The sequence below is a fragment of the Eleutherodactylus coqui genome, chromosome 8 (genome assembly GCF_035609145.1).
Source record: "Eleutherodactylus coqui strain aEleCoq1 chromosome 8, aEleCoq1.hap1, whole genome shotgun sequence".
In the NCBI taxonomy this organism is placed as follows: Eukaryota; Metazoa; Chordata; class Amphibia; order Anura; family Eleutherodactylidae; genus Eleutherodactylus; species Eleutherodactylus coqui.
This window is the reverse complement of record NC_089844.1, coordinates 84,334,873-84,346,956: the sequence shown is the minus strand read 5'-3', so window position 1 is coordinate 84,346,956 and position 12,084 is coordinate 84,334,873. Positions and strand designations below refer to the sequence as shown.

General features: G+C 42.3%; 1 protein-coding gene across 2 annotated transcripts in view; it reads right to left on the bottom strand.

The window, feature by feature from the left end:
* KCNH7 (potassium voltage-gated channel subfamily H member 7) overlaps positions 1-12,084 on the bottom strand; it is a 397,870-nt gene that overhangs the window by 72,305 nt on the left and 313,481 nt on the right. For both annotated transcript variants that reach the window (XM_066575930.1, XM_066575931.1), the window contains one exon: positions 8,076-8,275. In XM_066575930.1, the coding sequence (XP_066432027.1) occupies positions 8,076-8,275 (200 nt within the window). The remainder of the gene's footprint in view (positions 1-8,075; positions 8,276-12,084) is intronic.

Here is a 12,084-nt window from a genome sequence, read left to right as displayed (position 1 = left end):
TTTTTACACACAGGACACAACCACACCCTGATTTAAATGGCATTTAGCCCAATGAGTTTCAGATGTGTTCTTTTTCCAACGAAATTATTTTGTTTTTCATTCATGCTTTTGCGCACCCCCCACATGGACTTCTATGGAGGCCTTTGGTGCGCAAATGTGCATAAAAATAGGGCATGCTGTGTTTTTTCCGCGCGCTTCAAATTCGGAAATGTCTACAAACCCACTGAAATCAATTATTTCTATTATCTGCGTAATGTGCTTGCAAATTTTGTTTAGGTGAAAACGCTCGCCAATATGCCTGTGTGAAGCCACCCATATAGGCTTGCCAATATAAAAAAAACAACAAATATTGGTGGTTTTTAAGCTCCACCCCTATTGTAATTTCCTCAGAATACCCTTCTAAAAAAAACTTGCATAAACTCCACCCATTTTGTGGTCTGGTGTATACAAACATTTGCAGTCATGCCTATATTATACCATATTTTCCAACAAAAGCACTGATAAAGAGTTTCTGATGGAGAATATGGACAACGTCACAATTTTCTATGCAGATGCTGCATATAAAAAATCTGCAGTGTCCTGCTGCGTGTCAAGTTTTATGGTAAATGTATGCCTACATAAATGTGCATTAATGGGGTATTCTGGGCATTTACTATTGATGATCTATCCTCGGATACATCATCGATAGTTGATTGGTGGGGGTCTGCCATTCAGGATCCCCGCTAATCAGCTGATCCTGGGGAGTCACTATTATTGCTGGGCTGGTAGAAGGGAGCACTAATATAATGAGGCTACTATGGGGGTCACTATTATTGCTGGGCTGGTAGAGGGAAGCACTATAATATGGGGCTACTGTGGGGGCCACTTTTATTGCTGGGCTGGTAGAGGTAAGCACTAATACTACTACTGCTACTGTGGGGAGCATTATTATTGCTTGGCTGGTATAGGGGAGCAATAATACTCTGGGGCTACTGTGGGGGGCACTACTATTGCTGTGCTGAAATAGGGGAGCGCTAATACTATGGGGCTACTGTGGGAGTCACTATTATTGCTGGGCTGGTAGAGAGAAGCTCTAATACTATTGGAGCAACTGCAGGGGTCACTATTATTGCTGGGGCTGGTATAAAGGAGCACTATTACTAATGGGGCCACTTTCTGGGGTCACTATTACTACTGGGGCCACTGCGCATGTGGTAACATACCTCAAGCTGACCTAGGAGATATTTACACATGGTGGTGGAAATGCTGCAAAATGTCCGTAGCAAATTCCACATCTAAAAAACCTGCCAAAATCTGGGGGGGGGGGGGGGGGGGGGGCCGCATAGTATGAAATCAGCTGTTGGTGTGCGGCTGATTTCCAGTCACAGTTCGCAGCAATGGTACAGATTTTGACTACTTTTTGGATGCAAAAATGCGTCGGAATTTGCGCCCTGTCTTTTTTGAACCAGCCCTGTACTTTTTATAAGGACAGAGGTAAAATCATACGTCACGATGATATGCCACCCAGGGGGGGCTACTCGTGCTGGTGAGGGAGATGCCAGAAGCCACCCGAAAGACCAGCGAGAGCACTCCTGCATGCGAAATGGTGACAGGAGTGCTGAAGGGGATTCCGGCTGGGTACCCGCCACCAAGGCCATGATTCTACTGGGGTGACGAGCCGGAGCTGCCGGACTTGCTGCCTACAATTTCTTCTGCTTCCCCTGTACCTGAAGAGAGGATATGAGAACTGCGGAGTCCTGCCCTGCTATGGAGAAGGGAGATTTGACTGCTCCAGCCATTGCTGTGACCTCTACTTAAGGTAGCCCCCAGTTACTATCCCTGTGATCTCCCCCAGCAGTAACGAGGTCGGGTCCCGAGCTACCCTTAGGGAGGAAATGGTAGAGCCCCGTGACAAGGTTAACATCTCTACTCCGCTGTCTCTTCAGCTGAGGGCCTGCTCCTCGGATGCTGCACCCCCTGACAACACCCCTCTGTCCTGCTTTGACCTTGAGAATATCTGGTCACCTTGACTGAACTGACAGGAGGTCGGAGCATCAGTTGATCATCGGGAATCCAAAAGCAGCATTTGAAGACCCCCAGGGAAGGGCAAGGGAAGGCTGCAGATTACTACATGTTATGATACATGCACTGCAATATTCCCCTCTACACTATAAAAGTGGAAACATATTTTAAAACCATACATGACTGTGGGTATGGCCTAATCAATAGGCTTGCATTGAGCAATGCAACAGAGCATTGCATTGCAGCAATGCAACTCTATACAACAGTTGATTGCAACTTTTTGACGGGGGGTTAGCTATAGAGGGTGCAGAAGTAGCAGTCACACCTCAACCCTGATACCCTCCATCAGTAGGCTGCAGATTTTGATTACAGATTTCAAACTTTGCAATGCAAAGGCTAAGCCCTGCATCAAATCCACACCAAAAGTTGCACCATTTAGGTGCAGATTTGGCCACTGTGGATTAGCTAAGTATTTGCTGCCAATTTTCCACCATGGAAATTCTGCAGCATTTAAGGTTTGTGTGAAGGCACCTTTGCAGATCTAGAATTAGAGTGCAGGAGCTTCAAACTACGTCTCCGCTGTTAAGCATTTTCAAACTTCTGGATTGTAACAACTGCCCTCCATACGATTCAATGCAGTCATACAGCTATAGTGCAACCATCCAATGACAGTCACATGACTCATTCTACAGGTTAGTCAAACTATGAATTTGAGACACATTTGCGCCAGGCATTGCATAGTACAAATCATGGTTAAAGAGTAGCTGCATTTTAAAAAAAAACTTTTGACATGTCAAACTTTTTGATCAGTGGAGGTCTGGGTGCTGAGACCACGCTGATCGCTGAAATTAAAGAGCTGTAGCGCTCACTCGAGCAGTATGTCTCTTTGGCTGCCTTCGTTGCATGTAGTCTCCTCTCAGCAGCTGAAAACATAGGCATAGACTTCTATAGACATATGTACGCCTGTCTTGAGCTGCTGAGAGGAATCGATAGGCAACGAAGAGAGCCAAAAAGGTATAGCACTCGATTGAGCACTGCAGACCCTTCATTTCAGTGATCAACCCTGGTTTCAGCATCTGGACCCCCACTGATAAAAACAAAGTCGCTTTGACATGTCAAAAAGTGCATTTAGAATTTCTGACTGCAGCAAGCAATAAGCTATTTTTCTGTGCTATGGTTATATAATCCTTTTAGTTGTCATGGAACTACACCACCCACCATGCTCTGCTGGCCCCTAGAAAGTTATTGACTTTTTTATATTTCAAATGTAGTCTCAAAATAATCTACTTCTGTGTTCTACAACTCCAGATCATGCAAAAATATGAAGCAAAATACCCCGTATAACACATCACCCCCTCCCTTAAATAAAACACAAAAAGATTATACTTAAAGGAAAGTTATATGAAGTACCTCCTGTTCTTACCAGTGGTGTTGTTAGTCCAGGAGACAGGGGTTGAGGCAGGCAGAAAAGAGATAAATCCATTATAAGTATGTTAGAATAAAGGCAACACAAACATCTCTAAATAGCTATACCTCTATAAGATAGAAGAGAATGCAAATTAGTTTGTGACCACTTATTAGTCATATATAGCTACTAACGTGTCAATATACATGCAAAGCACAGGCATGCTATGAAAAACATGGTGCTGGTGGGGTTATTTTTTATACCAAACATTACAGTGTTAATGTTTCCCCATAAATTAAAATTAGAGATACAAGTCCTTGACATGTCTTCTGCGATTCGACTATTGATCCTCTTCTTCCACATGGCTGAGCAACAAGCACTAATTGCAGCTACCTTAGTCTAGAAGGTTTGACATCGGCATCCTGCGATTTTGTGCCAGCTACGCACAGACAGCTTCCATTGAAGTCAATGGAAGCCGTCCATCCAGCGGCACTTCCACAGTGAGCACTGCAGAAGGGTTGCAGGATCCGCGTCATCGCCTAGCGACGGCGCCTACTGGCACATCCGTAGTGCAGAAAGAAGACACCGGACAAGTACGCAGGGGTCACCGGCCAGGTCGAACTCCGCATGCGGGGACTGACCTGCAGTTGTGCAGGCGGCCTAAAGATGGTGCAAACCTATGTTTGATTTATCACATTGTTGACTGATAGTAAGTTAATTATTAAGTTCTCCATGTTGGAGATCAAGACAGCTCAGAAGTGCTGTAGAATATTTAAAGGGGTTGTCTAAGATGTTTATTCTTTTTAAAACATGTTCCCCATGCAACAAGATAACAAACAGTCATATACTCACCTCTCCCGACTCCCCGCTATGTCCAGCGCCACAGCCCCGGGTCTCCAATTGTGACTGCAGCAGCCTGTTTATGCAACATCACAGGCTGCTGCAGCCAATGAAAGGGCCCAGCGCTTGATCGCTGAACTCTGTAACTGGCTGCGGCAGTCTGTGACTTCCAACACACAAGCTAACTACAGCCTGTAAACAAACACCAAGCACGGAGGATCGAGCAGTGGTGCAGCAAATTCAGGGAGCTGGGAGAGGTAAGTAGATGTTGCATGGGGAATATGTTTTTGAAAAATAAAAATTCAGACAACTCACTTAACAATTAAACAGAACTCATTGACTTATATATCCAAACATTTATTTTTATTTTAGAGGAATATATCTTTACATATGGAAGATGTTTATTCGATATAGACTGAACTCTGAATTCTGAAAAATCTAAATTTGTCTGTAAAAACTTGGATTATGCCTCTTTGCTCTCAGATATGATGAAATTAATTCATTATAAAGTGAATTAACCAAGCCAGGTTTAACCTAAGGATTTTACATAGATGTCCCACCTTTTTCTTTTTGACCACCTGCAATTATTGCCAAGGTGGATAACATTCCTGTTAGTTATTGGAGTTAAAGTCAATCAGCAGGACTGGCTCTTGCATCAGTTTACATGCTTTAATTATTATTTCTTGAATTTTCCCATGACAATTAGTTATAGTTAGTTGCTTCCACATGGCTTCTTCAGATTTATTAATCCATATTTTGGTTAAAAGATAGATACCATGCACCAATCAGCAATTATCAGCTGTGCTAGATCATCTGCTTTAACACACACACCAAAGGTTTCAGCTGTATACCCTTTACTAATCTACCTGGCCTTATAGCTTTGCCATTGGTGTCAGCTGTTGCTAGTATTTGGTGTGATCTATTTTGCTCATCCGTGCTTCTGATTCTGCCTGTTTTGGACTGATTTTGGATTTCTGCCTTCTATGCTGTGCTTCGTTGTTCTCCCGATTGTGAACCTGGTTTCTGCCAGATTCTGTCTCCTGTATATTCTTGACTTTGGCATTTTCCTCTGTGTCAGGGCTCCAACCCTTGACCTCCTGTACTCCAGTCAGTAGCTCTTCCAAGTGAGCTTTCTAGGTTGGTGTACAAGTTTACCGGCATAACCTTGTTTTTGTCCCTAGCTCCTGGTTCCCAATTGGCCCCTCCCTGTTCCTTTATTTTTGTTTTCCTATAAAAGCCTGGACCTGCAACTCCCTCAGTGCGTGATTATTCTGCTCCCCGGCATTGATTGATCTATCTCCACTTCTGCCTGCTCCTCTGCTATTTTGACAAGACCTTCTGATACCAACTTCTGGCTTTTCATCTGACTACATTACCCACTTCATCCATTTGTACTTTAAACAGAGACCTCCCGTTGCTGACCTCTGGTTTTCCATCTGACTACATTACCCACCTCATTGATTTGTACTGTAAACTGAGACCTTCCATTACTGACTCCTGGCTCATCCCTGACTACCCTCCAGACATGTGGATATTACACCTGAGGATCCACCTTAGTGCCTGAATTCACTACACTTTGATTACTCTGTAATGATGCCTGGCTTGTTCTCTGACATCCTCCTATTCCACGCTCTTCCTGTTTGCTCAGTGGTTGGGGGTCACTCTGTCGATGTAATCAGGGGTGTTCTTGCATCCAAATCCAACCCTCCATGAGGCAAGGGAGAAGAACAGGAGCCCCAAAGACTGTACAAAGCAGAGTGCATAGTCAGACCACTGCGGCCTATATAGGTAGACAGACTTGACCTATATTGTTATAAAAACTATTTAGAATTGCAGTAATATTGGACTGTTGCCCACAAAAAAGGTGTCCAAACATTATGCTAATATATGAGGATAATAATAATAAATATGTGCACCCTATGAACCAATATTATGTCTTTTAGGCATATGTAGCCTATAGAGATGAGCGAGCATACTTAATAAAGCAAACTACTCGAGCAAGTAGTGCCTTATTCAAGTACCTGCCTGCTTGTCTCTAAAGATTCGGCTGCCGGCGCAGGTGAGAGGTGAGTTATGGCGGTGAGCAGGGGGGAGCGGGGGGGAGAGAGAGATCTCCCCTCCGTTCCTCCCCGCTCTCCCCCGCCGCTCCCCGCCCCCTGCCGGCACCTGAATCTTTAAAGACGAGCGGGCAGGTACTCGAATAAGGCACTACTCGCTCGAGTAGTTTGCCTTATCGAGTATGCTCGCTCATCTCTAGTAGCCTACAATCTAGATGTTTTATTAGGAACATCTCATACATGGTCATCACTTTCTAAGTAAGGCTCTATTGACATTTCTGGCAAGTTTTCCTTTTATGTGCTTTGTCAAAAGAGCAGAAAATAATAAAATAACACCCATGTCCATCGTATAACAGAAACCAAAGATGCTGCCTAATAATGGGGTTTGTTGGGTTCTGCCATGGTGCTATTCTTGACATGAACTATAATGGAATCTCTAATGGTGGCTTCTGATGGAGGCTATGATCCACAGCAAATCTGCCAAGTGTGAAACCAGCCCAATACAACTTTATAATACACAAGAAACAACTTGAACGAGGGAAAGACAACAAAGATCATCTTAAAAAACAGCTACTTTTGCACTAGTATCATGTTAGGCATTCTCTAACTGTTACAGAAAGCCAATTGCACAACACTCTAAACTTGAAAATTTGACTATGCAGATGAAAGAAAACATAATTTTTTAGGATTGATCCCACAATTACATAATATGTAATGTTTAGTGATGTAAGGAATCTGCAGGAGCATGGTGATTAAAAGGAAATTTTATATTACCTCTGGTTTCTTAACTGCACTGCCCCAAGAAACAGCTGAAACTGCGGAAGAGTAAAACTGCTTTGTGCACAATATTTGATGTCCAGATGGGTTACTGAATTTGGTGCTTGAAAAAAGTGCATCATTGCCTCACGTCACTGGAAGACTATGACTGGCTATGCACATTAGATGTAGATTGGCTGAACCCATTAATTTTAGCAGATCTGGCCGATCATCTAATGTCTATGGGGGCCTCTTGACTCTGCCCTGACGACAAATGTTGGGGAAAGTAGGGATCAGGCAATTGGGTTTCGACTGCCTGATCTTTTTGTACTTGGGAAGATAGGCCAATATGGCAGTGGCATACTCCCCTCTTTGTATTCAGAACACATGCACACTCAGCTGAGCATGCTTGAGTATGAGGGTGTAGGGCAAGACAACTGTTAGCCTAATGAGCATTCAGTTGACCTCTATCTAATATGTATGAGTAGGTGAAGCTTGGTTATGGAGCCTTAGCACAGAAAGTCATAGTAGTAGTAGAACCATGATATGCTTGACTAGGGTTATGAAGCTGAATGTAAAAAAACACACTTATCACTTCAAATATTTTTGCATATTTTGCAGGTTTTTTGAGTGTTGTGGCTGACACAGGATCTGTAGGCCCATTATAGCCAAGAACCCTAGACATTGCCTCAATACCCAAATGGTCAGCCTGCTCTCTGCCCTAGTTTAAAAATAATTAAAATTATAACAGCTCCTTACTAGCATTTAGTCACCATATATAAAATTAAAGAGGTCGCCTCACAAAGACAGATGCCATTACATTCCAATAGCTGTTTACGGTCTCATAACATTCTGGGAGGTTTGAACAATCCATTCATTCAGTGTAAAACTATCGTAAAAAATGTAACAAAACAATTTCAGTATAATAGCCATCATAACCTTCTATGTAATCTAACCATACAGTACAATATTAGAGTAATATTGGGTTCTGCACTCGGTAAAGATTAGTAGCATACCATATTCATGTCAATTCCATTGGTGTAGGTCCACGCGTGCTGAAAGTATTCTTCAAGTCTCTGGCGTAAAGGATTAGGAATTTGGTGAAATCTTATGAATTCTTTTACTCGGAGCATTTGCATGTGGTACCGGGCTGTTCCTGAATATAATCTTTGGATTATTGCAGACACATTTCCAAAAATACTTGCATACATTAATGCTGGATTGAAAAAACAAACAAACAAAAGAACAAAAACGATATTAGGTCAACAAATAAATGCTAATATATCCTAACAAAAAAGTTGGAGATATAAGATAAAAGAAACACTTACCTGAAAAAATTAATTATGAAAAATGAAAGATTGAATATTTTCTTATATATACTCTACACAACCTATGTACATCACTGTAGGGGATGCATCATGAGTTTATTATCTCTCTCTCTATATATATATATATGTATATATATATATATATATATACACCCTGTTTCCCTGAAAATAAGACCTACCCTAAAAATAAGCCCTAGCATATTTTTTCAGGATTTTTCAGATATATCTATAGGTAGATAGATTTGGAGGCAATGGTATATAGCAGGAGCTGGGGCTTTTTGCTTGATGTCAGCTGTGACAAATAGGAGTTTATGGACAGAGAGGTATTCATACACTAATACAGCCTGCAGGGAGGGATTGAATATTACTCCTTCCCCAGAGACCAAGGGGTGGTAGATGAGCTATATACAGAGCCTTATCGGTGTGTATCCTTCCATACTGCCTTTTTAGTGTCTCCATTAGTGCAGTAGAGCTGTCAACTATCATTGAATCCCTGAGATGTCTCTGCTGACCAGTTCCCAGTGTACATAGCATAGCTGGTAAGTAACTTGCAGGAAACAGGGAACATTAGCTAAAAACCACAATAAAACCACCAAACATGATGTCAAAAAAAGTCAATATAAATCTGTTTTAAATAATACATAATTTTCCGACTATACACTTTCTTTAAAGTGACCCTTTTGGGCTTTGACAAGCGTGGCCAAAGTTGTTTCCTACCATTGATGCACATTGTGCACAGTATGTATCGGTAGTCTAAGGCAATACATGCTTCTCCTATTGGTTAGTGCTGTTCACAAGGGCGGCACTGGTCAATCAAAGGAGGTGTAGTCCTTAGACTAATGCTGCATACTAAAACACAGCATGCATCAGGTAGCCAGAGAAGCAGTTTAGCCATCTTTGTTCCTCAAAGCCTGTAGGATCCCTTCTTTAAATGACATTCCCATTTTGTAATGTTTACTAAGATATGTCATCACTTTATAACCGGTGGAGGTCTGACCTCTGAAAACTCCACTGATCTTGAGAATGAAGGAACTGCATCAGGCTAATACTGCACCCCGTTCTGAGTTTTCCCAGCACAGTACTCCCAGCTCCCCAGCTCAGCCTCTTAAATAGAACTGGCCTGTACTTCCATGAACAACCCATGGCTGGAGCGTTAATGTGAATGGAATCACATTGAAGGGAACGTAGTGTTACGCCAATGCAACACTCCCTTCATTCTCAGGAGGTGGTACCCACACAATCACAAAGTGATGGCATAACTTAGCGATACGGCATCATCTTACAAGATGAGAAAACCCTTCTCAGTCTCCTCTACTGAATTTAGAAAAAGCTTAGACCACATCAAATCCACATTTATCAAAGAGTAGAACTGTTTGTGACATTCAGTGTACAGTGTGTGATCTTCCCTGAAGCTCATGTCAACTTTTATGGTATAACATGTACTATTCTCCTAATATTTATACTAATGAAACCTATTTCTAGATCGTTAGTCATTGCAAGTTACCTTCAGAGACATGAAGACCTTAAAAACCCGACAGAGCTAATTAGCAGTTGGTTTAAAGGTCTCACTGGGGAGAATTATAGATCACCCTCTTGTACTTAAGCAACAATTATCAAGGTTGGATGTCATCACAAGTCTGTAAAGCGCTGAAAGGATAGAAGCCAACTGGTTTCAATTTGATAGTCTTTAATGAGAAAAGTGGGAGTTCTGGGCTTGTTTCAGAACCTTCCATTGCAATTAATTTCCTGTCCAAAATGACATGGATGAAAATCAATGTTGTAGTACTTTATTACGGTATTGACTTGTCTTCTTCTCAGTTCCAACTGTCTAGTTAAATGCTAACTCACCCGATCAATGTTATGCCCCCCCTTTTGAATGTAAAGTAAAAATGGAACTAGGCAGCAAAAAGGTATTTATTACCCAGTCATCTACTATACTGGGGCTCCAATCAATTACTATAACGAAGGGGCTGTGGAGCTTTGTGAAGGACTGTGGCTCCTGGATGGAAGTCGTACTTTACTGGTAAAATCCATAGAGGAGTTTAAGAGGGGACTAGATGCCTTTCAAGAGTGCAAGCATATTACAGGATATAGACATTAAATAACTAGCGGAGTTGTTGATACGGGTCTTGGAGTCAGGTAGGAACTTTCAAATATTGATCCAGGGATTATTCTGACTGCCATTATGGAGTCAAGAAAGAATTTTTTTCCCCAAAAGGGCTAAGTTGGCTTCTACCTAATTGTTTTTTTTTTGCCTTCCTCTGGATCAACAATGGGGGAAGGAAACAGGCTAAATTAGATGGACATTGTCTCCTTTCAGCCTAACATACTATGTTACTATGGTACTATAACTTGCTGCAGGTCTCTGCAAAGCCCTTGAATAGAGCAGGCTAAACTACTGAAGGAGTCTTGGCAAGTGATACCGTAGCATATCCAAGTGATAGACCATTGCTTAGCAAGATGGTAAAACCCTTTTCACTCCTTAAAGACTATGGTAATTTTAGGGTAAGTTAACACAGCAAAATCCATTGTGGATTTTTCTGCCTCTTAGGGCAAGTTCACATGGCGGAATATTCAGTGCGAATTCCACCTATAAAAACTGTGCCAGTATCAGCGGCAATTTGCAGAGGTTTTCACCATGTATACGAGAACAGATTTAGCCAGAGGCGTAACTTGAAGCTACTGGGCCGCAATGTAAAATCTGTAGGTGGGCCCCCAACTATAATGCTTTATTCATAGTACTGGGCTCCCTTTATGGGGAAGAGAGGCCTTATGGGCCCCCTAAGGCTCCTGGGCCTGGGTGCAACCGCATCCCCTGCATCCTCTATAGTTAAGCCCCTGGATTTAGCCCTGTCAATGGTCAAAAGCAACATGTGGGACGGAAAACTGCATTTCTACATGTTTCCGTGCCAAGAAGTGACATCACTTCTTGATGCTGAAATGCTCATTCCTACAACAGAATTTCACATGCTGAATCCTGCGCCAAAAACAAATCTGGTAAAATGCTGTGGATTTTGCTGTGGTTTTAAGGCTGAGTTCACACAGGACGGAAATCTTGTTGAATGTCCGCAGTGGGGCCGCTTGGAAATTCTGTGAGATTTCTGTAGCTGAAGTGCCGAGACATTTGGCTTGGCTTATTCTGCTGCGGCCATCTCTCCCTTTAGAGGGGAGAGAGACCGCAGAGCAAACATCGAAATCGCAGCGAAAAAAGAAACGCTAGTGGGTAAAAGCCCTTACAGGTGGAAAATTCAGTCTGAACATACCCCAAGGGTAAAATTCGTTCTTTTTTAAGTGGATTTTCACGTGTTTCCACAAGCAGAATTTGCCCTGTCAATGGACAATATCCGCACGTAGACTTTCGAAGCAGAAACAACGTGTACCTGTCACTTCTTGATGTGGAAACGCATGGAAATGATATTTTCCACGTTGAAATTCCACTCATGGATTTTGTCCATTAAGGGCTCTTTCACACGGGGAGCTAGGCGCCAAAAATCCCGTGCTTAAAAAACACAGAGCTATTAGAATTAATAGTTTCCTATGGGAATATTCAGATGCCTTCATTGGTTCCAACAGCCGCGTGATTTTTGCGCGCCTAGCTCCCAATGTAAAAGTGGCCGAACAGGGTAAATTCCACATGCATCAAAAAGATGCAGAATTCATGTAGAATTTTCCCACTGCACCTTAACCGTACAGCGAC